The 27,946-nt window shown below is 41.0% G+C and overlaps 1 protein-coding gene and 1 long non-coding RNA gene across 2 annotated transcripts in view; one reads left to right on the forward strand and one right to left on the reverse strand.

Moving 5' to 3' along the window:
- The window catches only part of ddias (DNA damage-induced apoptosis suppressor), a 51,548-nt gene that overhangs the window by 20,889 nt on the left and 2,713 nt on the right, over positions 1-27,946 (reverse strand). The window contains exons 2-5 of the mRNA XM_087988068.1: positions 23,966-24,067; positions 22,350-22,459; positions 17,181-17,580; positions 3,108-3,228 (exon numbers count right to left, since the gene is read on the reverse strand). Of these exons, the coding sequence (XP_087844194.1) occupies positions 3,108-3,228; positions 17,181-17,196 (137 nt within the window). The 5' untranslated portion in view covers positions 17,197-17,580; positions 22,350-22,459; positions 23,966-24,067. The remainder of the gene's footprint in view (positions 1-3,107; positions 3,229-17,180; positions 17,581-22,349; positions 22,460-23,965; positions 24,068-27,946) is intronic.
- LOC148149772 (uncharacterized) lies at positions 17,463-21,051 on the forward strand. The gene is made up of 3 exons (XR_015757424.1): positions 17,463-17,510; positions 18,720-18,792; positions 19,577-21,051. It is a non-coding gene; the product is annotated as an uncharacterized LOC148149772 (long non-coding RNA).

The raw sequence follows: 27,946 nt of genomic DNA on the forward strand, positions 1-27,946 counted from the left end.
AAACTTTGTTCAAATCCTTCCTTGGTCTTCTATATCTTGGTAACCTCCTTAAGCTCTCTGCAAATTTTGACTTCTTCCAATTGTAGCCTTTTGGAACACAGAAATATATAGAAAAAAATAACAGTATAGAAAGGGGATATTTAGGCCATCATATCTGTGCCAGCTGAACAAACTAGCCACCATTCTAATCACAATTACCAGCACATGGGTCTGTTTAGCTCAGTTGACAGGATAGTTGGTTTGCAAAGCAGTGTAATGCCAAAAGCATGGATTCAATTCCCGCACTGCTCAAGGTTACTACAAAGGGGTCTCCTCCTTAAACTCATCCATCAGTTGAGGTATGGTGGCCCTCAGGTAAAATAACCACCAGTCGTTTCTCTCTAATGAGAGAGCAGCCCTATGGTCTGGTAAGACCATGGCAACACATTACCAATACTTACCAGCACATATGTGGCCTTGCAAGTTACAGGGCTTCAGGTGAAACCCAAATTCTTTTCAAATGAGTTGAGGATCTCTGCGTCGACCACAAACTGTACAGTAAATTACAACCGCTCCCTTTTCTTCAAACCCCTACTAACTCTTCTACTAATCGCATTAAAACTTACAGCCTGCTAATTGAGCTTTCTGCTAGAGGAAACCGGTTTCTTTCTATTTATTCACAGGATGAGTGTCACTGACAGGGCCAGCATTTATTGACCATATCTAGTTTCTCTTGAGAAGATAGTGGTGAGCTTCCTTCTTGACCTGCTGCAGTCCACATGCTGTATAGTGCCGTCAGGCAGGGTATGCCAGGACTTTGACCAGGCAACACTGATATTTCAAAGTCAGATGGTGACTGGATTGGAGTGGAACTTGCAGTGATGATGTTCCTACGTATCTGTTGCCCTTGTCCACTATCCATGCACTTCGTTCTTCTGTACATCTCTCTTATGTCACCTCTTAGACTCCACTGTTCTAAGAACTATCCAATCTTTACGTATATTATAAATTTCCAGGTCTTGGAACATTCTTGTAAATCTCCTCTGGACTATCTCTGAAGCAATCATATCCTTCTTGCAATGTGCTGACATAAAATGCTAGCTGTGGCCTAACTGATGTCCTTTATTGTTCCAGTGTTGCTTGCTCTTGTATTCAGTATCTCATCCAATGAAGAAAAGTAACTTATATGCCTATTACCTATCCTGCCAACTTCAGGGACCCTGTGAACATGCACTGCAAGATGTGAACTCTTTCCCTTCTCAGTATCCTCCCCATTTATTGTTTACTCCTTTTCTTTGCTTGTTCACCCCAAATGCATAAAGTTACACTTCTCCAGATTGTATTCCATTTGTCTCTTTTCCAACTACTCAACCAAACTAAAAGGTATAATCCTGTCATTAACAATCTAACTATACCATGAACAACTGGCTAATCTGCATATTTTTCAATCATACCCTTCCCCACCCCCACTTAAGACTAAAAGGGACAGAAAAGCAAACTCCAGTGAAACACTATTGGAAAGCACTTTCCAACTGCAAAATATCCGAACAGTCAATCCTTACAGCATCCTTGGCTTCCTTTAATATCCTGCTCTTGCGATTTATCCACTTTCAAGGAAGTCAGTCCTTCTAGTACTTCCTGTCGAATTGTGCTTATTTTATCTGATATTTCGCACTCATCTTTACTGGGAATGTCTGCATCATCCTGGTACTTTGTCAAGACTGAGAAAAAAGTACTCATTTTGAATCCAATTTACATTTTGCACATCCACCCACAAGTCACCATGTATATCTCCGAAAAGTTTACCTCTTTGCTTGGTCATCTTCTTGCTCTTAATATACTGACAAAACATCCTTTGATTTTCCTGAAATTTACTAATGTTTTATCATATCCTCCATGTACTTACCTAATTTCCCTTTTCACTTCACCCCTGGATTTTCTATATTTCTGTAAGGTTCCTGAGTTTTGATTGTTTGAAGTTTTTTTTCCCTTTATCTTACATGGTACGCTTCTGGTTAGTTAGGGGACTCCAGATTTGGTAGTACCACACGGTTTATTTGAGGGGACATGTCAACATTTTATCTGTAGGATCTTACTTTTGAATGTCTCCCACTGATTTACCACTATCTTTCAAGTAGCTGTAACAGTCCACTTGAGCCAGATCTTCTCTCAATTTTATAAAGTTTGCTTTATCCCAATTTAGAACTTACTCCTGCTCTATATTTATTCCTTTCCATAAAGTTTAATCTAACTATATTAAGTTATTGTTTTTAAATGGCGTTGTTTCAGAATAGATGGTTCTGACACTTGTTCTTTTTTGGAATAATGCTTTTGGATATTTGCAGCATTTATACTGGAACGTCTCAACTTGAAGATAAAAAGCATTTGATCAGTAACACCTATAGTGTGTGCTGGTTATTGATGTTAGTTTGAACTCATACAATATGATTAACTTTCTACATTGATTCTAGTGACTTTTTGGGACAGCTTTTGAGACAGAAGATAAATTTGCAAGTCATTATGGATTCTCCATGATACCACACAATACTGTATACAAAGGAATAATTATGCAATGAGTTGATTGTCAACTTGCTTTTTTCATAACTGATAAACATGGGTTTAATCCTAGGACTGCCTCATATAGGAATTGAGGAGAAAGTGAGGTCTGCAGATGCTGGAGATCAGTGCTGGAAATGTGTTGCTGGAAAAGCGCAGCAGGTCAGGCAGCATCCAGGGAACAGGAGAATCGACGTTTCGGGCATAAGCCCTTCTTCCTGAAGAAGGGCTTATGCCCGAAACGTCGATTCTCCTGTTCCCTGGATGCTGCCTGACCTGCTGCGCTTTTCTAGCAACACATTTCCAGCTCATATAGGAATTGCTCAAACTCAATTTGATTACCAAGGTCACAAATTTCTTACAGGAAAAAACATCCCCACAGTTATCCTGTCAATGTTTTCAAGTCAAATTAACCAGATCATAAAACATTCTCATAACCTCCAAATGCTATGAGGCTTCAGTAAAATCTATAGAGTGAAAAGATAATTTATTTTAAACAGAGGTATACGTAGAAGAAAAATAGACAAGTATTTACTTTGATCTGAACATATACTGTCATTTCAACTTCATACCTCCCAAGATTTAAAAGCAGCCGGGATCCACATTCATAACAAGCTGGATACAGAAAACAAGTATCACGAAGACATAATATTGAAGCAACAATGAATGATCTCTTCATATTCATGTGGTTTCCTAAGAAAAAACATACAATACAAAAAACATATAGTTAATCTTTCTTTTTTATTAAGTTCAAATTTTGAAATTCTTCAGTTAAAACTTTCTAATAGGGAACAATAACAATGTTTGTCATGGTCAAATGATGATAGACTGATATTGATTTGGATTTGACTTCAGAACAAAACTGTTAGGCTGTAAAGCCTTTCACAATTACAAACCTCAAAAGGCAAATGTTGTTTTCCTGTAAAATTGAATGTAAGCTGCAGAATGAACTACAGAAAGACCATTGGACGTGCAGTCCATTTGAAACTAAACCTTTTTCCCTAAATGATGAATTTTGTAAATAAGTCCTATGAAATGCAATTATGACATAATGGAACAAAGTACAAGTAAAACTGCAGTTCAATTATAAGTAATGTCTCAAAAGCAAAGAGGTTCTTCTGCAGCTGTACAGGGCCCTGGTGAGACCACACCTGGAGTACTGTGTGCAGTTCCGGTCTCCAAATTTGAGGAAAGACATTCTGGCTATTGAAGGAGTGCAGCATAGGTTCACGAGGTCAATTCCTGGAATGGCGGAACTACCTTACGCTGAAAGACTGGAGCGACTGGGCTTGTATACCCTTGAGTTTAGAAGACTGAGAGGGGATCTGATTGAGACATATAAGATTATTAAAGGATTGGACACTCTGGAGGCAGGAAACATGTTTTCGCTGATGGGTGAGTGCTGAACCAGAGGACATAGCTTAAAAATACTGGGTAGACCATTTAGGACAGAGATGAGGAGAAACTTCTTCACCCAGAGAGTGGTGGCTGTGTGGAATGCTCTTCCCCAGAAGGCAGTGGAGGCCCAGTCTCTGGATTCATTTAAGAAAGAGTTGGATAGAGCTCTCAAAGATATTGGAATCAAGGGTTATGGAGATAAGGCAGGAACAGGATACTGATCAGGAATGATCAGCCATGATCATGTTGAATGGTGGTGCAGGCTTGAAAGGCAGAATGGCCTACTCCTGCACCTATTGTCTACAAAGCATTTCACAATTGGCAAAGAATCGATAGTCACAGGTGAGCTGCTGGAAAACTGGAGGTTGGCTAGCGTGGTGCCACTGTTTAAGAAAGGTGGTAAGGACAAGCCAGGGAATTATAGATCAGTGAGCCTGATGTCGGTGGTGGGCACGTTGTTGGAGGGAATCCTGAGGGACAGGGTGTACATGGATTTGGAAAGACAAGGACTGATTAGGGATAGTCAACATGGCTTTGTGAATGGGAAATCATGTCTCACAAACTTGATTGAGTTTTTTGAAGAAGTAACAAAGAGGATTGATGAGGGCAGAGCGGTGGACGTGATCTATATGGACTTAAGAAAGGCGTTCAACAAGGTTCTCCATGGGAGACTGATTAGCAAGGTTAGATCTCATGGAATACAGGGAGAACTAGCCATTTGGATACAGAGCTGACTCAAAGGTAGAAGACAGAGGGTGGTGGTGAAGGGCTGTTTTTCAGACTGGAGGCCTGTGACCAGTGGAGCGCCACAAGGATCTGTGCTGGATCCACTACTTTTCATCATTTGTATAAATGATTTGGATGTGAGCATAAGAGGTACAGTTAGTAAATTGCAAATGACACCAAAATTGGAGGTGTATTGGACAGTGAAGAAGGTTACCTCAGATCAGATGGGCCAATGGGCTGAGAAGTGGCAGATGGAGTTTAATTTAGATAAATGTGAGGTGCTGCATTTTGGGAAAGCAAAACTTAGCAGGACTCATACATTTAATGGTAAGGTCCTCGGGAGTGTTGCTGAACAAAGAGCCCTCGGAGTACAGGTTCACAGCTCTTTGAAAGTGGAGTTGCAGGTAGATAGGATAGTGAAGAAGATGCTTGGTATGTTTTCCTTTATTGGTCAGAGTATTGAGTACAGGAAATTGGTTAAGCCACTTTTCGAATATTACATGCAATTCTAGTCTCCTTCCTATCGGAAGGATGCTGTGAAACTTGAAAGGGTTCAGAAAAGATTTACAAGGATGTTGCCAGGGTTGGAGGATTTGAGCTATAGGGAGAGGTTGAATCGGCTAGGGCTGTTTTCCCTGGAGCATCGGAGGCTGAGGGGTGACCTTACCGAGGTTTATAATATCATGAAGGGCATGGATAGGATAAATAGACAAAGTCTTTTCCCTGTGGTGTGGGAGTCCAGAACTAAAGGATTTAGGGTGAGAGGCGAAAGATATAAAACAGAGCTAAGAGGCAACTTTTTCACGCAGATGGTGGTACATGTATGGAATGAGCTGCCAGAGGAAATGGTGGAGGCTAGTATAATTGCAACATTTAAAAGGCATCTGGATGGGTATATGAATAGGAAGGGTTTGGAGGGATATGGGCCAGGTGTTAGCAGGTAGGACTAGATTGGGTTGGGATATCTGGTCGGTATGTATGACTTGGACCAAAGAATCTGTTTCTGTACATCTCTGTGACTCTACGTGTTTCAGGAGTGCAGTCACACTGTCTTATAAGCAAATATTGTTGCCAATTTTCAATCTACAAAGTCTCACAAACAGTAATGAAATAAATGAATTAATTAACATTCAACTCAGTTACTGACAGCATCTTCTGGGACTTTTTTGCAGCAGAAAGCAGCAGGAGCTGGCGGAAGTGCAAGAGACCCCAGGGGAAGTACCTGTCAGGAACAGGTTGAATCTCTTGGAAACTGTAGAGACAAACGTCACTGCCAGTCCGAGAGGCGGTCAGGTCTGCCAATCAGAAATTGGCGTGGAGGCAGAGCCGAGGAGTCAGACATCACACAGAGCCATGGTAATAGGGGACTTCATAGTGAGAGGGACTGAAAGGGGTTTCTGCAACAAGTGGGATTTGAGGATGGTGTGTTTTCTGGTGCCAGGATAAAGGACATCGCAGACAGAGTGCAGGAAATCCTCAAGGGCGAAAATGAAGAGCCAGACGTGGTGGTGCATGTCAGCACAAGTGACATTGGGAAGAAGAGGAGGGACATTCTACATTCGGAGAACTCGGAAGAAGGCCGAAAAGCAGGACATCCAGGGTGGTTATCTCCAGTTTGCTTCCAGTTCCTCGGAGAGGATAGGAACAGGGAGATAATGGACTTGAATGTGTGGGTGGGGAACTGGTGTAGGAAGCGAGGATTTAAATTCTTGGATCACTGAGGTATGTTTAGCGGTAAGGATAAATTATACAAGAGGGACGGGTTGTACCTTAATAGGTGGGGGACCAGCATTCTGGCAGGTAGGTTTTCCACTGCAACACAACTGTGTTTAAACTAAATAGTGGGGGGAGAGGACAAACTGGCAGTTTAAGAAGGAAGTTAAAGAGAAAGTTAGAACAAGAGAAGTCAAGACAGACAACGGAATCAATGGAGCTGAAAACTCAAAAAAGGATCATGCCGTAAGGTCAAGTGAAATAGGGATTGATAGGAAGGGTGAGGGAAGTAACAAATTAAAAATATTATATACGAATGCATGAAGCATTAGAAATAAGGTGGATAAGCTTGAGGCTCATTTGGAAATTGGCAGTTACAATGTTGTGGGAATAACTGAGATGTGGCTTCAAGTGGACAGGGCCTGGGAAATGAATATTCAAGACTATTCGTGCTATCGTAACGACAGACAGACTGGCAGAGGGAGTGGGGTGGCCTTGTTGATAAGGAATGATATTCAGTCCCTTGCACAGGGGGACCTAGAATCAGGGGACGTAGAGTCAGTATGGATAGAGCTGAGAAATTCTAAGGGTAGAAAGACCCTAATGGGAGTTATCTACAGGCCCCCAAACAGTAGTCTGGATGCAGTGTGTAAGTTGAATAAGGAGCTGAAACTGGCCTATCGTAAAGATATTACTACAGTTGTTATGGGGGATTTCAACATGCAGGTAGACTGGGAGAATCAGGATTGTACTAGACCCCAAGAAAGGGAGTTTGTGGAGTGCCTCCGAGACGGGTTCTTAGAACAGCTTGTGCTGGAGCCTACCAGAGAGAAAGCAATTCTGGATCTGGTGTTATGCAACGAACTGGATTTGATCAGGGACCTCGAAGTAAAGGAGCCATTAGGAAATAGTGACCACAATACAATAAGCTTTAATCTGCTGTTTGAAAGGGAGAGGGTAGAATCGGAAGTGACAATATTTCAGTTGAATAAGAGGAACTATGGAGCTATGAGGGAGGAGCTGGCCAAAGTTCAATGGTGCAATATCCTAGCAGGGATGGCAGTGGAACAACAATGGCAGGTATTTCTGGGTATAATGCAGAAGATGCAGGATCAGTTCATTCCAAAAAGGAAGAAAGATCCTAAGGGGAGGCAGGGGTGGCCGTGGCTGATGAGGGACGTTAAGGACCATATAAAAGACAAAAGGAAAAAAGTATAACATAGCAAAGATGAGTGGGAAATTGGAGGACTGGGAAGCTTTTAAAGAACAACAGAGGATAACTAAAAAGGAAATATGCAAAGAAAAAATAAGGTACGAAGGCAAACTGGCCAAAAATATAAAGGAGGATAGTAAAGGCTTTTTTAGGTATGTGAAAGGAAAAAAAATGGTTAAGACTAAAATTGGGTCCTTGAAAACAGAAACGGGTGAATTTATTATGGGGAACAAAGAAATGGCAGAAGACTTGAATTGGTACTTTAGATCTATCTTCACTGGGGAAGGCACGAGCAATCTCCCAGATGTAATAGTGGCTGAAGGACCTGAACTGAAGGGAATTTATATTTGGCAGGAATTGGTGTTGGAGAGACTGTTAGGTCTGAAGGCTGATAAGTCCCCGGGGCCTGATGGTCTACATCCCAGGGTACTGAAGGAGGTGGCTCGAGAAATCGTGGATGCATTGGTGATCATTTTCCAATGTTCTATAGATTCAGGATCAGTTCCTGCGGATTGGAGGGTGGCTAATGTTGTCCCACTTTTTAAAGAAAAGAGGGAGAGAGAAAACAGAGAATTATAGACCAGTTAATCTTACCTCAGTGATGGGAAAAATGCTGGAGTCAATTATAAAGGACGAAATTACAACACATCTGGATAGCAGTAACAGGTTAGGTCAGAGTCAGCATGGATTTATGAAGGGGAAATCAAGCTTGACTAATCTTCTGGAATTTTTTGAGGATGTAACTCTGAAGATGGACGAGTGAGATCCAGTGGATGTAGTATACCTGGACTTTCAGAAAGCCTTTGATAAAGTCCCACATAGGAGGTTAGTGAGCAAAATTAGGGCACATGGTATTAGGGGCAAAATACTGACTTGGATTGAAAAGTGGTTGGCTGACAGGAAACAAAGAGTAGTGATAAACGGCTCCCTTTTGGAATGGCAGGCGGTGACCAGTGGTGTGCCCCAGGGATCAGTGCTGGGACCGCAGCTTTTTACAATGTACATTAATGATATAGATGAAGGTATTAAATGTAATATTAGCAAATTTGCTGATGACACAAAGCTGGGTGGCAGGGTGAAATGTGAGGAGGATGTTAGGAGAATATAGTGTGACCTGTACAGGCTAAGTGAGTGGACGATGCATGGCAGATGCAGTTCAGTGTGGATAAATGTGTGGTTATCCACTTTGGTGGCAAGAGCAGGAAGGCAGATTACTACTTAAATGGAGTCAAGTTAGGTAAATGGGCAGTACAATGAGACCTAGGTGTTCTTGTACGTCAGTCAATGAAAGCATGTATGCAGGTACAGCAGGCAGTGAAGAAAGCTAATAGCATGCTGGCCTTCATAACAAGAGGGATTGAGTATAGAAACAAAGAGGTTCTTCTGCAGCTGTACAGGGCCCTGGTGAGACCGCATCTGGAATATTGTGCGCAGTTTTGGTCTCCAAATTTGAGGAAAGATATTATGGCTATTGAGGGAGTGCAGCGTAGGTTCACGAGGTCAATTCCCGGAACTGCAGGACTATCTTAACGCTGAAAGATTGGAGCGACTGGGCTTGTATATGCTTGAGTTTAGAAGGCTGAGAGGGGATCTGATTGAGATGTATAAGATTATTAAAGGATTGGACACTCTGGAGGCAGGAAGCATGTTTCCGCTGACGGGCGAGTCCCGAACCAGAGGACACAGTTTAAAAATAAGGAGTTGGCCACTTACAACAGAGTCGAGGAGAAACTTCTTCACCCAGAGAGTGGTGGGTGTATGGAATGCTCTGCCCCAGAAGGCTGTGAAGGCCAAGTCTCTGGATACTTTCAAGAAAGAGTTGGATAGAGCTCTTAAGGATAGTGGAATCAAGGGTTATGGGGATAAGGCAGGAACAGGATACTGATTGAGGATGATCAGCCATGATCATAATGAATGGTGGTTCTGGCTCAAAGGGAAGATTGGCCTACTCCTGCACCTATTGTCTACGCGCGCACACGTACACAGACAGAACTGGAAACTCAGAAGTTGCTATCATTGATTCTGCACTTCTCCATGGGCTGCTCTTGGCTGAAGTTCTCCAAGCTGCAATTAATTAATTCTCCCAAACATTAATTATAAATCACTGACTGTAAGGACTAATTCATTTTACAAAAGCCATTGTTTTTGGTCTCTGCACCAAACTCTGTTCCCTAGTGACTGACTCCTCCTCTTACCCTGAGAACAGTGAGAGTAAGTCAGATTGTTCACAACCTTGATGTAATGTTTATTTTCAAGTTGAACTTCCAACCTCATTTGTGCCAGCACTCAGACTGCCTATCCCTACCTCTAATGTCATCGGACTTTGCCAAACGTGGGTTGCCTGGTGTTGAAATCATCATCTATCCATATTGACAAGAGAAATGTACTTCTGAATGGTGTCTCACAATCTGCACTCTGTAAAAGTAAGGTCATCCAAATCTGATGCTGGTGTCTTAACTTGCAGCAAGTCCCATTCCCCCCTCATTCCTGTACTCCCTGACTGACATTGGCTTCCAGTCAAATAATATCCTGACTTTAAAAGTCTCATTCAAGATTTCAAATCCTCATATGGCCTCATCCCTCCCTGAATCTTGTAGTCTACTCTAGACCCACAATTGAGACCTCTATGCCTCTCTAACTTGCTTACCTCCTTCATACATTCCTTAAAAGTTCTTTCATTGACTATCTTTGGTTATCTGACACAATAGGTGTGTTAGATGGTGACTACCTTGCAACACCCACCACCAAGGTAATTCACCCAATTATGCATTAATCTGTTTAAGAGATGACAATTTCTTTACCTATAGACTTTGACAATGGCTTTCTGGGTCACCCGGCTAATTTGAGGCTGGCAGCTTCTGGATCCAAAAGGCAGCCAGTTTAGACCTACTCCTCAGTGATACAGCAACAATCCTTTTATTTCTTCTTTTAGTGGGGCAAGGGAAATGGTTTTCAGTGGCCATCCTCCTGACCGCCATCTACACTTCTGATTATCTCATGATTGGGGCAACTGGAGACCCTATCAAATCCAGCAGGAAGGTCACCTTGGTTTCCTAACTGAGAAACCAGACACCTTTCTCATCTGTTAGAAAGACAGGTAATTGGGCAGGTGGCAAGTTGAGAGCTTTAAGGGGCTATTAATTAACAGTTATTGGCTGGTTGAGAAGGACCTTCTAATCAAGAAGGTTGGTGAGGTGGCAAGGAGGGTTTGATTATTTCACCAGGAGCTACCCATCTAATTAGTTTCTTTCTTTCCAGGCAGGAGAAAATTCAGCTGATCTGATAATCCTCAATTCCAATTTCATGTCTTTTCCCAATAACCCTTGATTCCCTTACTTATTAGCCTTAAATGTCAGCCTTAAATATAGCTAATGACCCAGTCACAACAACCTTGGCAATAAACAATTCCATTAATTCACTGTCTTTTGACAGCACAAATTCTTCTTCATCTTGGTTTTAAATCTCTCATTCTCAGATGGTGCCTTCTGGTGCTAGACTCTCCCAGTTCTCAATCCGTGTCACAGAATTGTTATAGCACAGAAGGAAGCCATTCATGCCTTTGTGCCTACAGCAACTCTTCAAACGAGCATATGAGCATCATTATCTAATATCAATCTCCTGCTTTTTGCCCCACACCCTTACATGTTATTTCTAACCAAAACAAATCATCCAAAGTTCTCCTGAGTGTCTCAACTAAACCTGCCTCCGTTACATTTCAGGGCATGCATCCCACACTACCCCTGCTTCTTTTGCACGTTAATTTAAATTTATGCCCTCTTGTTCTTGTATTTTTATAATTGGGAACAGTCCCCCCCTACTCCATGCAGCCCGCTCATGATTTTGAAAACCTCTATTAAATCTTCTCTCAGCCTTCTTCTTGCCAAGGAGAACAGTTCCAACTTTCTCAAATTACCTCATAATTGAAGTTTCTATTTCATGGAGCCCTTCTTGTAAACCATTTCTGCCCACTAATGCATTCATATATTTCCTATAATGTGGTGCAAAACCGTTACAAAATACTCCAGCTGAGGTCTAATAAGTGTCCTATATAAGCTCAATATCACTTCCTTGCTCTTGTTATTCTATGCCCTATTAATAAACATTGTTGCATTATTAACTGCTCTCTCCACCTATCATAGTCATACAGCATGGAAACCCCCTTCTGTTCGAATAGTCCATGGCAACCAAGTCCCCAAATTAAACTAGTCCCACCAGCCTGTGTTTGGCCCATATTACTCCAAACCTTTCCTATTCATGTACTTATCCAAATGTCTTTTAAACATTGTAAATATAGCTGCATCCACCATTTCGTCCAGCAATCCATTCTGCACATGAACCACTCTCTGTGTAAAAAGTGTCCCTCATGCCATTCTTAAATCTTTCTCCTCTCACCTTAAAAATATGCCTCCTAGTTTTAAACTCTCCCACTTTAGGGAAAAGACCTTTGCTATTCACCTTATCTATGTCCCTCATGACTTTATCAAAACCCATCAACCTCCCACGGTCCAATGAAAGACCTTCCAGCCTATTTTTAGAACTCTCATGCTCCAATCCCAGCAACATTCTGATAAATCTTTTCTGAACCCTCTACAGTTCAATAATTTCCTTCCTAAAACGGGCAACCAGAACTGCACACAGTACTCCAGAAGAGGCCTCACCAATATCCTGAACAACCTCAAATTTTGGTCCCATCTCAAGGTCTGAGTAATGAAGGCAAGCATGCTAAATGCCTTCTTAACCACCCTGTCTACCTATGACACAAATTTCAAAGAATTATGTACCTAATCCCTTAGGTCTCTGCTCTACAACACTACCCAGGACCCTACCGCTAATTATTTAAGTTCTACCCTTATCTGTTTTTACCAAAATACAATACCTCACATTTATTTAAATTAAACTCCACCTGCCACTCTTCAGCCATTGATCCAATATAATCAAAGATCTCTTTGTAATCTTAGAAAACCCTCTTCACTGTATCCCCAATTTTGGTGTCAATTGTAAACTTCTTAATTATACCTCCTATATTCTCATCCAAATCATTTATATAAATTACAAACAAAATTGGGCCTAGTACTGATCTTTGCTTCCTGATCATAGGCCTCCAGTCCAAAAACAATCCATCCATCACCACCCTCTGTCTTCTACTGTAAAGCCAATTCTGTATCCAATTGGCAAGTTCACCCTGAATCCCATGTGATTAATATTACTCATCAGTATACCATGTAGAACCTTATCAAAGGCTTTAGTAAAGTCCAGGTAAACAACATCTACCGCTCTGCCTTCATCAATCTGTTTGGTTACTTTGTCAAAAAACACGATTTCCCTTGCACAAAACCATGCTATCTCAAACCATTCCTTCACCCACCAAATGAATGCAAATCCTATCTTCCAGAATCACTTCTAACAGCTAAGCTATAACCGATGTCAGACTCTCACGTCTACAGTTCCCAGGCTTCTTTCTAACTTAAAGGCACAACATTAGCCACCCTCCAGTCCTCTGGTACCTCACCTGTGGTTATAGATACAAATATTTTTACTAGAAACCTGTAATTTCTTCCCTAATTTCCCACTTGATCACATCCTGGAGATTTATCCACCTCTGCATTTTCGAAGTCCTCCAACACTTCCACTTCTGTAACGTGAACTGTTTTCAAAATATATATATTTATTTCTCCGTCTTCACCAACATCTATTTCTTTCTCCACAGTAAAAACTGGGCCGAAAATATTCATTTAATATCTCTCTCAGTTTCTGCTGTTCAACACAAAGTCGACTTTGTTGATCTTTAACGGGCCCTACTCCATCTCTAGTTGCTCTTTTGCACTTCATGTACTTGTACAATCTCTTTGGATTATCCTTTATCTTATCAGCCAAGGCTATCTCATATCTCCTTTTTGCCTTCTTAATTTCCCTCTTACAAATGCCCCTACTGTTGAAAAGATTCATTTGATCCCAATTGTCTCTATCTCATACATGATTATTTTTTATTCCTGACTGGAATCTCAATATCTATATTCATCCATCATTCCTTAATCTTATTAGCCTTACCTTTCACTCTAACAGGAATATAATGCTTCTAAAATCTCATGATCACACTTTTGAAAGACTCTTACTTGTCAGCCATCCTTTTACCTGCGAAAGGTCTACTCCAATCAATCAATCTTTGAAAGCTCCTGACTCATACTATTAAAATTTGCCTTACTATAATTAAGAACTTTAACTTTTACAGAAGGCTTATCCTTTTTCATAATTATTTTAAAACTAATAGAATTAGGATCACTTGTCCCCTACTAACACGTCAGCCACTTGATCTGTCTTATTTCCCAAAAGAAGAAGGTCAAGTTTTGTTCCTTCTCTAGTTGGAACATATATACATTGATAAAGAAAATTTTCTTGAATACATTTAACAAATCCTTCACCATCCAAAGCTTTAACATTATGATTGGGGCCACTAATGCTCGGAAAATCAAAATCCTCTACTCTTACAACCCTGCTGTATTAGAGGTCCAGCTGTTCACAATATATATCAATAATTTGAAGGTGGTGACCAAATGTAATATCTACAAATTTGTAGATGACACAAAGAAAAGTAGGAACATACATTCTGAGGGAGATGTAAAGCAGCTTCAAGAAGATTTGGACAGGAAAAGTATGTGGGCAAAATAATGGTAGATGGAATATAATGTGAAAAATGTGAGGTTATCCAATTTGTTAGGAGAAACAGACATGGAATATTCCTTACATGGTGAGAGGTTGCAAGTGCAGATGCAAAAAGGGATTTAGGCGTCCTCACCAATAAGTCACTGACGTAAACATGCAACAAGCTATTAGGAACAGTAATTGAATGTTAGCCTTTATTACAAGAGGATTAAAGTGCAATTTGCTTCAATTGTATGGAAGCTTGGTTTGACGGTGCCTGGAGTAGTGTTTGCAATTTTGTTCTTTTTAGTTTAGGAAGAATATTATTACCTTAGAGGGAGTATATGCAAGGCTCATCAGATGAGTTTACAGGTTGAAGGGAGCATCTTACAATAGGGGCTTTAGGCGAACTAGGCCTGTATTTCCTGGAACTTTAAAGGATAAAAGGCAATCTCACTGAAACCTACAACATACTTAAAAGGGATAGACATGGTAGGTGCAGGTAAGTTGTTTCCCCTGGTTGGGAAGTCTAGAACTTGGGGACACAATTTCAAATAAAGAACTGTCACTTAGGACTAAGATGAAAATTTATTTACTCAGAGTTGTGAACCTTTGGAATTCTCTACCCCAGAGGGCTCTGGAAGCTCAGTCTTTGAGTGTGTATAAGGTAGAAATTGACAGGTTTCCAATTACCAAAGAGGTAAAGGGTTATGGGGATAGTGTGGCTAAAAGGTATTGAAATATTCAATCATTTATGATTGTATTAAATGGTGGAGCAGGCTCGATTGGCTGAATGGCTACTCCTGATCCAATGATTTGAGGGCTATTTCTAAGTACACACGATCAGTGAAATATTGCAGTTTTGAACTGGAAAGGCATAAATGAAACATAGTTGAGTGGGTATTGCTCAGTAAGCCTAATTTAATCATGAAATTGACGACATATTGTGCAAGGCCTTTAGGATCCTTGAGTAACCTTGTAATGTCACAGAGCTACTCCACACTGGGGGTGTCATGAGCACAATGTAGGTAGAGTTAGTTAGGATGTGTGAGAGAGAGCTTGTGGGAAGTACATGTAGAGAACAATCTTTCAATAATATAGCACAAAGTTTAATGTCTGGTATTAATCTGAGTGCTTCAGTAGCATATATGCTGAGGCAAAGGTGAACTTGAACAACATGTCACAGATTAATGGAGATGGCACAAATATATAGCGACAACACACAAAATAGGAGCAATAGTAGGTCATTCAGCCCCTTAATCCTGTAACATCAATCAACAAGATCATGACCAATTTTGACTTTTAAAAATGCCTCTACTAGTTCTGGGCTCATGCAGTAAAGGAAGCATCCTTTCCACATTCACCTTGTTAAGACAACTTAGAATCTTAATCAAGTCATCCTGCTGTCTTCTAAACTCTGCAAACAAGTCCAGTAAGTCAAACTTATCCCTGTAAATAAACTCACTTATTTCAGATATTAACCATGTAAATAAAACAAAGAAATCCAGGTTCTGGAAATCTGAAATAAAACTGAAAATTGCTGGAGGAACCATGCAGTTCTGGCACCATCTGTGGAGAGAAAAGAGTTAATGTTTTGAGTCTAGTGACCCTTCTTCAGAACTGATACCATCTGGGAAAATGTGTTTTTGAGAGAGAGAGAGAGTTAGAGATAGAGATAGAAATAGAGATAGACAGACAGATAGAGACAGAGAGAGAACAGCAAGGAAGGTTACTTCACTGTACAGCGGGATCTTGATCAGATGGCCAATGAGCTGAGTGGCAGATGCAGTTTAATTTAGCTCAATGTGAGGTGCTGCATTTAGAAACGCAAATCATGGCATGACTTATACACTTAATGGTAAGGTCCTGGGGAGTGTTGCTGAACAAAGAGATCTTGGAGTGCAGATTTATTGTTACTTGAAAGTGGAGTCTCAGGAAGATAGAATAGTGAAGAAGGCGTTTAGTATGCTTTCCTTTATGACCCGAGCATTCAGTATAGGAGTTGGGAGATCATGTTGCAGCTGTAGAGGATATTGGTTAGGCCATTTTTTGGAATATTGTGTGCAATTCTGGTATCCCTCCTATAGGAAGTATGTTGTGAAACTTGAATGGGTTCAGAAACGTTTTACAAGGATATCACCAGGATTGGAGGGTTTGAGCCATAGGAAGAGGCTGAATAGACTGGGGCTATTTTCCCTGGAGTGTCAGAGGCTGAAGGTGACCTTATTGGGGTTTATAAAATCATGAGGGACATGGATAGGGTATATAGACAAAGCCTTTTCCTGGGTTGGGGGTGTCCAGATTAGAGGGCATAGGTTTAGGGTGAGAGGAGAAAGATTTAAAAGGGCCCTAAGTAGCAACTTTTTCATGCAAAGGGTGGAGCATGTATGGAATGAGGTGCTTGAGGAACTGGGAGGCTGAGACAATTACAACATTTAAAAGGCATCTGGATGGATATATCAATTGGAAGGATTTAGAGGGATATTGGTCAAGTGCTGGCAAATGGGACTAGATTAATTTAGGATATCTGGTTGGTATGGATGAGTTGAACTGAAGGGTCTGTCTCCGTGCTGTACCTCTATGACTAAGTCAGCTCCAATGTACTTAATTTATTCCTTAAATGAGGAGACGAAACTTAAGCTCATTTGGGGTGAAATGTAATACCACGACTGTCAATAGTCTGGTTTGACTCCAGTTTCCAAAGAAAGGAACGGAGTTAGCAGCAAAGCCAAAATAAAATGTCTTTCGTCTTTCCGGTATTTATTTGGAGGATTTCTGCTCATCCCGTATGCAATGTCAAATAAGTAATTAGATAATTTAGAGAATGAAGGGATCAACTAGAACTGTAGAACTAAAAACTCTCCATTGTGCGATGGTATTCACCCAAAACAGACCATGGAACATTTAAGAACACAATGACAGATTAACGGACGCTCAACGATTCCTGTAGAATTACCTGGTTTAAGATACATGTTACATTATCGGATGTGATGGTACGTCCAACATAAAGAGTTTGTGTATATCAATACCGACTGGCACTCTCAGTGGCTGACTCTTAAACATTACTGCGATCACTGGGTTTTAGATTTTTTTTCTCTCTGAAATTCCCGCCGGAAGTATCCAACCAATGAGATTTTCTTCTGTCCGTCACTTTTCAGGTTCCGGGTGGCTCGGCTCCGGCGCCATCGGTCCGGACAGATTCCGTTCCGGGTCTCGGTCTTTGATTGGTCAGGGGTTCCGAAATGGAGTCACAAACTGAGTCATGAAGAAATATTTATGGCAACTGGTGGGTCAGTGTGAATCAGACATGGGTTGGTACCATAATGATGATAAAATAAAACAAAGAACTGCGGATGCTGGAAATTTAAAACAAACACAGTTAATGTCGGATAAACTCAGAATTAGTGTTTTGAGTCCAGTAATACTTAAGAACCATATCAAATGCTACCAGGTATAAGGTATAGGGTTAAAATTGTGCAGAATAAGGGAACAGATGTTGCTTCTGCAAAAGCTTACATTATGAAATTAGGCTGCGCCTGCCAATACTAAACAGTGATAAGTGAAAACAGGTAGAATTACCTATGACTAATAGGGCAGAGCAACTGTGTGGCGGGATGTATCAGTAACAGGAGAATAGTGTGCCAGTCGCAGGAGGGATGTGGCCAACGGATGGAATTTAGTTTGGCAGGATGATCGCACGAAGACAGCAAACTATGCCAGGATAGTCACATATAAGGAATGACATAAATAAGAGTAAGAGGCGACAGGCTTAGAGTAATGGGAGAAGTAAACAGAGGCGGAGAGAAGCTAGACAAAGGTGGAGTGAAGCTAGAGCTTGTGATGGGCTATGCACTACAGCAAAAGTAACCGATGAGGTGAAAGGGGAGGACCGAGAGATGCAGCTGAACAGCATAAATCAGAATGTAACCCTCAGATCGGGGTGCTTACTCGTTAGGCACCCGTTCTTGCAAGTATTTATCAATAAAATTCGCTGCTTCAGAATTTGACTCGGACTGAAATTTATTAATATGATAGTTTTGTTTCTCACACCAGGCAGACTGAGTTTCTCTCACATTTTATATTTTCCTACTTACATCATCTGCTGTTTATCTATTTCACTCTTTAGTTCTCCTCAATAATTGGCTATTAAGCTGCAAGAGTACGAATATAGAGACAAAAAAACTGCAGATGCTTGAAGGTAGACTAGTAGGAGGCTGGAAGAAATTTCAGCCTCCTGCTAGAGTACGAATATGGCTCAGATAATATAAATTACTGGAAAATCTCAGCAAGTCTGGTCGCATCTTGGAGAGAACTCACAGTTAACATTTCAAGTCTGATGACTCTTCTTAAGAAGAACTGTTCTGTTCTGAAGGTCACTGGACCTGAAACACTAACTCTGTTCTCGCTCCAAGATGCTGCTATTGAGATTTTCCAGCAATTTCTGTTTTTATTTCAAATTTCCAACATCCACTGTTCTTTTGTTTTTTTTTTACAGCTTATTCAATCTCACCATATCATGGAAGGAATTTCAATGATGATGCAGCTGGATTAAATACCCTGCCATTTAGGTAGTAATTGGAAATTATATCTTTTAATTGTAACAGGTCATGTTTATCTGTTGAAAATTCACATGTTGCCTTCAAATAGACTATGGCAGAAAATGTGTTTTTAGGATTTGGAACTGCTTGCTTCTAGTGTATAAATGTGCATGAAAAAGAGTGTAAAGATTGGCTTTAGTTGTATCCTTTTTAAAATTCATTTTTGAGATGTGGGCTTCACTAAAATTCATTGCCTATCCATAATTACCCTTCTTGAACCACTACAGCTCAAAATTGTGTACCTATCCAGTGTACTTTAGAAAGGGAGTTTTGTATTTTGATCATGTGACAATGAAAGTTCTGATGGTATTCCCATGCAGCTGTTGCCTTAATCAGTGATAGAGATTGTGGGATTGGAAGGGGCCTCCAAAGAGCTTTGCAGAGCTGTTGCAGTGCATCTAGTGGATGATACACATAGCTGCCATTACTTGGTGGTGGAGGGAATAAATGCTGAGGGTGTTCAATGAGGTGCAAATCAAGCAAGATGCTTTTTCTTGGAGTATCAAGCTTGAGTGTTGTTGGAGCAGCATCCATCCAGGCAAAGTGGTGAGGACTCCTAATTGCTGACTTTGAGGAGGCAGGATGTGAGTTATTTGCTGCAGAATTCCTAGCTTCTGACCTGTTTTTTGTAGCTTGTCTAATTCAGTTTCTAGCCAACGGTGATCTCAGAATGGTCATAGTGGGAGTTTCAGTGATGTCCTTGGAATAATATGATTGAATTTCAACAACCAAATCCATTTTCTCTTTCTGCTAGGTACGACTTCAACCAGCTGAGAACTTTCTCCTGATTCTCATTGACTTCAACATTGTTAGTGCTCCTTGATGAAGGGCTTTTGCCCGAAACATCAATTTTCCTGCTCCTTGGATGCTGCCTGACCTGCTGTGCTTTTCCAGCACCACTCTAATCTAGACTAGTACTCCTTGATGCCAAACCCAGTCAAATGCTGCTCTGGAATTCAGCTTTTATTTTTCCATGTTTGGATCCAAACTATAATGAGGTCAGCTGAATAGTTTCGGTTCTGCCAGGACCAATCATCAATGAGCAGGCTTTTCCTTGACAAGTGTTACTTGATAATGTTGTTAACCATCCCTTCAATCACCTTGCTGATAATCTAAAATAGTTTGAAGGAGTGTTCATTTACAGAGTAGGATTTTTCTTTCTTTTAGTGGTGAGGATATAATTGGGCAATTTTCCACTTTGTCAGGTAGATTCCAGAGTTATAACTGTGTCAAACTAGCTTGGCTGGTTCTGGAGCTCAAGTCCTCAGGACCAGTACCAGAATGTTGTCCACACCCTAGTGTTTGCAGTACCCAGTGCCTTCAGCAGTTTCTTAATATAAAATTGAGTTAATCAAATTAATTGAGCTGACACCTGCTATATTGGAGACCTCATGACCCTGTATGAACCCAGCTCCACCTCAAGCTGCCATCCAAGCTGCCATCTGAAGCTGACAGAACACTGGAGATCTAAGGCAATTGATTCTAGTTTCTCTTGCTCTGATCTCTCAATAGTGAAAGTGTTCCAGATAGGATGAAGCATCTGCAGTCCTCACTTTCTCCTCCAGGATGAAGATTCGCCCAGACGTACATCAGTATCTAAACAGGATCGTCTCCACTATTGCTATGCAGGATACCAGAGTGGTCCTTCAGCTTGAGGATACAATTGAAATCCCTCTCCTGCACCCTATACCAATCCAAGAGTATGATCTACATGTGAGCATCAATAGATAGTTAAGGTGAGTAGATTACTTCAAACAAATGTGCTTTTGGCCTACTAGTTTTGGAGGGAAATGTTCACTGGGTGAAGCACCACATCATTCTACTGGATGGGGATGAAGCAGCCTAGCACAGCCTCATCAATAACCAAGATCTTCAGCTTAAAATCTGGGGCCAACAAGATATTCATCACTCCATCTGAAGAAGAGGTAAAGCAGCTTATGTCAATCCCTCTTTAGCACTTCAGGGGCCACAGGGTAGATGGTTGGATACTGGAACTATCACTAGACCAGTAATCTAAATCCTCCACCTAATTTTCTGAGAACGTGCATTCAGTTCCCACATTGAAAGATGGTGAAATGTAAATACAATATAAAAAATTGAATAAAAAGATAATCTTATAGTGATCATGTATCCATTGTCATTGACTGTAGTTGACTCATACCCTTCAGGGAAAGAAATCTGCTGTCCTTACCTAGTCTGGCCTACATGTGACTCCAACAATATGGTCCACTTTTAACTTCTTAATTGTATCTACCAGAATTTTAAACACCTCCTGCTGGAGGAACTTATTCTATTGTTTCTGGGCCACCTGGAGATGGGAGGGAGGCTTCCCCTCCTTAAAGCTATGGTGTGATTTGGGCAAAGGTTATGTCTACATCTCTGCCGAGGTATGTGAAGGGATCAAAAAGGGGTACAATGCCACAGGAGGTACTCATCTTAACTTGAAGGTCCCTTGTGGTCAGGCAACTGGACACCTGGCTGTGTGTAGAACATACAAAGAAGGGTGCATTTATGAACTTGCAAGTTGGTGGTCTCATAATCTGTTTGTGGTAGCAGATCTGATTTTTCAGCATGTGGATGATAGCTCCCCCTTCTATTCACTGAGAAATAAAGGGTCTGTAAGTAGTTGTTGAGTCTGCTGGCTTATGATGGATCCCTGACCTCAGATGTGGATGGAATCAGTACCCAGGTGCAAGCCTAAAATGATGCTCTATTCTTCTGCAGTGATACTGGACAGGGTTTTGGGAGATCTGGCAGGGCTCACATGTGCCCTCAATCTCAAGGGCAACTGCCCAGCGCTGGATGAACTGGCCACTGAATTTCACATAGGCTTCTGCAGTTTGCATGGGTGCTGAGGGAGTGTCTGGCAGTCGGAGACATAGACCTGGGCTGTGTCAGGGCTATCACAGTTTCAGTATTTTCAGAGTTTCAGTATTCACCTGCTTAATGATTGATACTTGGTCTTCATCCTCAGCATCGGGTACAAGACCTTTGCCAGGACTATTTCTGTTCATCTTGGAACAATCCACTCTGATCAGTGTAAATGATTGAGTTTTGGGCACGTTTCAGTACTCAAATCTTACTTTTGTATGCCACCAGGCAGTGTCCCCTTAAGACAAATGAATGTTCCTTCATTTTGTAAGGTAAGTGCAACAGGTTGTCCTGTGTCTTCTACTTGTAGGCCATCTTCATGAAGCCATTTTTGTACCTCCTGTGGAAGAGGTTGACAGGACTCTGTGTGAGTCAGCCATAGAAGGTAACCTTTCAGCTTTCGGCAATGACATGCTATTATAAACATATGTCCCATAGACAAACAAGGAATGTGTGAATGTCAGCAGGTCTATTTCAAAGTGATGCTTGCCAGGATTGGCTAAGTGAAAAGTTTTGCAGTGCTGGTGGGTCAATGGTGGCTAGTTTTGATGCTGAAGGAAGTCAGGCCTTTTGCCTTGAGCACCATCTCCTCTACCTGAAGCCTATCTTATCCCTATCAAGGAGTATTGGCCATCAGAACCAAGATTAGCACTTACCGAAGACATTGAACACTGAGTAAAGTGTTGGAGCATGAACCAACTGGTGGCCACCGTACTGTCATACTAGTTACTCATTTTGATCATTCCCACGAGTTTGTTGACAAATTCTGATAAGTATAAGCAGACATAAATTATAAAATTCACCATATCCTCCAGTGTGCCAGACTCAGGAAAAGAGTATTCGGGGACCAGGATCCTAAGCTCAAAATTAAGGTCATGGTGTACTAGACAGTTGAGATTCCCCTGCTCCTACATCTTTTGGAGACTTGAACAACCTATAGTATTTACCTCAAAACAATGCCAAGAAAGGTGATACAACAACAGTGTTCCCTCCCAACCTTTCATGTCCAGTGTTGACTAATTGCTCAAAACCATCTTTGCTGGGCATGTTGTTTGTATGCCAGAAAACAAATTGTCAAAGCAACTGCTCCACTGTGAACTTGCACACAGTAGGAGACTCCCAGGATAGTGAAATGCTTTAAGCATGTTCTTAAAACGTGCTTGAAGATGGTAAACATTACATGGAACATAGAACATTACAGCACAGTACAGGCCCTTCGGCTCTCGATGTTGTGCTGATCTGTGGAACCAATCTGAAGCCCACCTATCTTACACTATTCCATTTTCATCCATATGTCTATCCTATGACCATTTAAATGCCTTAAAGTTTGCGAGTCTACCACTGTTGCAGGCAGTGAGTTCCACACCCCTACTACTCTCTGAGTAAGGAAACTACCTATGACATCTGTCCTACATCTATTACTCTTCAATTTAAAACTATATCCTCTTGTGCTAGCTATCACCATTCAAGGAAAAAGGCTGTCACTGTCCACCCTATCTAACTCTCTGATTACCTTGTATGTCTCAAGTCACCTCTCAACTGTTGTTCTCTCTAACAGCAACAGCCTCAAGTCTCTCAGCCTTTCCTCATAAGCCCTTCCCTCCATACCAGGCAACATCCTAGTAAACCTCCTCTGAAGCCTCTCCAAAGTTTCCAAATCCTTCCTATAATGTGGTGACCAGAACTAGATGCAATACTCCAAGTGCAGCCACACCAGAGTTTTGTACAGCTGCAGAATGACCTCGTAGCTCCAAGACTCAGTCCCTCTACCAATAAAAGCTAACACAACTTATGAGTTCTTAACAACCCTATCAACCTGGGTGGCACCTTTCAGGGATCTATGTACATAGACACTGAGATCTCTCTTCTCATCTACACTACCAAGAATCTTACCATTAGCCCAGTACTCTTTATTCCTGTTGCACCTTCCAAAGTGAATCACCTCACATTTTTCTGCATTAAACTCCATTTGCCATATCTCAGCCCAGCTTCGTAGCTTATCTATATCCCTCTGTAACTTGCAATATCCTTCAGCACCATCCACAACTTCACCGACCTTAATGTCATCTGCAAATTTACTAAACCAAAACATATTTACTGCTAACTGATGGTAAGCCTTTACTTCTAACTGACCAAATGGAGAAGGTTTATTCCGAAGGCAGCTTACAGATTGAGAAACTTCCTTGGGATCATGGAGAGATGAAATTGAGAGACCTTCAAGAGAAACAATTTCCAAACAACTCATAAATCTGACCATTTGAGTTCTACCTACTTGGCATAGCTGAGTCTCCACACTATGAAGTTATCAGCTATCTCAGGAACCATCAAAGTTGAGCGAAAACAAGTGAAAACATCCTGAATCTTGAGGCACCGCCTGAAATGGAAGAATGAACCTTGGTGTAATCTCTGTTAATAATAGCAATGCTAAACCAGATTTTAAATTCATATGAAAGTGTATAAAAATATCAATAATAGTTTTCGGTTGTGGCATCTGAAAATCAATTTGCTGGAAACAATGCAATAACTTGAGATTCTAGAGTTTTTCTCTATTGGTACTGCCCAATATTTGAACCAAGAAGATACTTGCATCTGATACAAATTTATAACATGGCACTTCATGTAAATGTATAGTTACTTATTCTTCAATTTTGTTTTAGATGATCAACACTTCAAAATAGATATCGCTTGTGAGCTCATTCCAGCCTTGGTCCAAATATGGATTAATGAGCTGAACTTCAGAGGTGAAGTGGCAATAACTACCCAAGACAGTTTTTGATTGATTTCTGGTAGAGTCCTATCAAAACTAAAGTTAGTGGAATTTGAGGGAACACCATCTTTGTAAGTTCTGTTCCAAGTCACATTCAAACATGGAACTAAATCTCTGTTGTGGTTCTGTTCGCCGAGCTGGACGTTTTTGTTGCAAACGTTTCGTCCCCTGGCTAGGCGACATCATCATTGCTTGGGAGCTTCCTGCGAAGCGCTTCTTTGATGTTTCCTCCGGTGTTTATAGTGATCTGTCCCTGCCGCTTCCGGTTGTCAGTTTCAGCTATCCGCTGTAGTGGTTGGTATATTGGGTCCAGGTCGATGTGTTTGTTGATGGAGTTTGTGGATGAATGCCATGCCTCTAGGAATTCCCTGGCTGTTCTCTGTCTGGCTTGCCCTATGATAGTAGTGTTGTCCCAGTCGAATTCATGTTGCTTGTTGTCTGCGTGTGTGGCTACTAAGGAATGCTGGTCGTGTCGTTTCGTGGCTAGTTGATGTTCATGTATGCGGATTGTTAGCTGTCTTCCTGTTTGTCCTATATAGTGTTTAGTGCAGTCCTTGCATGATATTTTGTACACTACATTCGTCTTGCTCATGTTGAGTATCGGGTCCTTCGTTCTGGTGAGTTGCTGTCTGAGCGTGGCTGTTGGTTTGTGTGCTGTTATGAGTCCTAGGGGTCGCAGTAGTCTGGCTGTCAGTTCTGAGATGCTCCTGATGTATGGTAGTGTGGCTAGTCCTTTTGGTTGTGGTATGTCCTCGTTCCGTGGTCTTTCTCTTAGGCATCTGTTGATGAAGTTGCGCGGGTATCCGTTTTTGGCGAATACCTTGTATAGGTGTTCCTCTTCTTCTTTTTGCAGTTCTGGTGTACTGCAGTGTGTTGTGGCCCCTTTGAATAGTGTCCTGATGCAGCTTTGTTTGTGTGTGTTGGGGTCGTTACTTTCATAGTTTAGGGCTTGGTCTGTGTGTGTGGCTTTCCTGTATACCTTTGTGGTGAATTCTCCGTTCGGTGTTCTCTGTCCCATCACGTCTAGGAATGGGAGTTAGCTATCCTTTTCTTCTTCTCTCGTGAATCGGATTCCTGTGAGTTTGGCGTTGATGATCCGGTGTGTTTTTTCTATTTCTGTGTTTTTAATGATTACAAAGGTGTCATCGACATATCTGACCCAGAGTTTGGGTTGAATTTGTGGTAAGACTGTTTGTTCTAACCTTTGCATAACTGCCTCTGCTATGAGTCCCGAGATTGGTGATGCCATGGGTGTTCCGTTGATTTGTTCGTATATCTGGTTGTTGAATGTGAAGTGTGTTGTGAGGCACAAGTCCAGTAGTTTAAGTATGCCATCTTTGTTGATAGGTTCAGCGTCCTGTTTTCTGTTCTGTATGTCCAGTAGGTTGGCTATTGTTTCTCTGGCTAGGATTTTGTCAATCGAAGTGAACAGTGCCGTCACGTCGAATGATATCATGGTTTCTTCTTTGTCTATGTGTATATTTCTGATGATGTCCAAGAATTCCTGTGTTGATTGTATAGAGTGTTTGCAAATCTTCGCACAAACTTTGAACTAAATCTCTGTTCTTTGAGTCAAAATCCTGGAATCCCTTCTTAACAGTGCTGTGGGCGTACCTAATCACCCCTTGCAAAAGAAACCAAAAGAGCAGTGGTTCAGGAAGTGACTCATCACCTTTTCTCAACAACTGTTAAGGATGGCCAATTAATACTTACCTGGCCAGTGATTCCCACTTCCCATGAACAAACATTTTTAAAAAAACACTCATTCCCGATTCCTCTGGTTTATTTATTTAATTTTTGTATTGAAAGAAAACAGCTAACAGAGATGATTTTGAGGTATATTTTGAAGATAGAAAAACTAATGGAAAGAATTGACTGTTTAGGTGAATTTGTACAGTTTCTTCACGTATCTTTTGGAATAGTGTGTGCAATTCTGGTCTTCCTCCTAAAAGAAGGATGTGTGAAACTTGAAAGGGTTCAGAAAAGAATTACAAGAATTTTGCCAAGGTTAGAGGGTTTGAGCTATAGGGAGAAGCTGAAGATATTGGGGCTGTTTTCCCTGGAGTGTTGGAGGTTGAGAGGTGACCTTGTAGAGGTTTATAAAATCATGAAGGGCATAGATAGGGTAAATAGACATGGTCTTTTCCCTGGGTTGGGGAGTCCAGAACCAGAGGGCATAGGTTTAGGGTGAGAGGGGTAAGATTTAAAAGGGACCGAAGGGACATCTTTTTCACGCAGAGGTTGGTGTGTGCATGGAATGAGCTGCCAGGGGAGGTCATGGAGGCTGATACAATTACAACATTTAATAGGCATCTGGATGAGCACGTGAATAGGAAGGGTTTAAAGGGATATGGGCCAAGTGCTGTCAAATGGGACTAGATTAGGTTAGGATAACTGGTCGGCATGGACGAGTTGATCCGAATGGTCTGTTTCTGTGCTGTACATCTCTATGACTCTATCTCAATACATAGACTTCTCTGATTGCCCCAGTCACCATCTCAAATATTTGATTCCCTGGTAGTGATGAAATAAAAAATCTGATAAATGCATAAAGGAAGTACTTGTATTTACATCACACTTTTCATAACTTCAGATATCCCAAAACACTTTCTCGTGAGTAAAATAATTCTTAATTGTAGTCAGTGCTGTGATGTTCATAAACGCAGCGAAAATGTATGCACAACAGATAACCATAGATAGATATATGACCAGATATCCTGTTTCTCATTACATTATATTGGTTGAGGGATAATGCTGGCCAGGATATCCAGAATACAGCTCTTTTTTAAATAGCTCTTCTATGTCCTTTATTTGTTCATGGGATGTGACTGTAGTGGGCTGGGCTAGCATTTATTGCCCTTGAACTGAGTGGTTTGTTAGACCATTTTAGAGGGCCCTTAAAAGTCAACCACACTGCAGTAGTTCTAGAATTGCTGCAGGTAAGGACAACAGATTTCTTTCCCGGAAGAACATTGGTGAGCTGACTGGGTATTTATGACAATGGTCACCACTAAACTAGCTTTATAAATTTCATTTGAGTACAATTTCACCATCTACTAAGATTCAAATCCATGTTCCTAAAATATTAATCTGAGACTGTGGATTACTAATTGAGTGATATTACTACTTTGCCATTGCCTCCCCCTGCACAAATTAGTTATGACTTTAAAAAATAATTATAATCCCCATTCTGGTCGACCTCCTTCCTATTGCATTTGTTTTCCTGCTGATAATAAACAAACAAAACCAATTTATTTTGTTAACTTAATTCCACCTCTCAGTTATCATCCTTCTCCCTTACCTCCACTAAATTGTAATTTTATTCCTGTGTCAATTGTACACTTTTTCTCATGCCAATCACGTTTTTTGTTATTTATCAGTTGAAAGTCCCTAATATTAATATAAACAAAAATAGAAATTGCTGGAAAAACTCAGCAGTTTCGGGCAGCATCTGTTTAGAGAAAGCAGAATTATCATTTTTGAACC

The sequence above is a fragment of the Chiloscyllium plagiosum genome, unplaced genomic scaffold (genome assembly GCF_037043375.1).
Source record: "Chiloscyllium plagiosum isolate Xiang-an unplaced genomic scaffold, Cpla_swu_hap1 HiC_scaffold_6, whole genome shotgun sequence".
Taxonomy (NCBI): Eukaryota; Metazoa; Chordata; class Chondrichthyes; order Orectolobiformes; family Hemiscylliidae; genus Chiloscyllium; species Chiloscyllium plagiosum.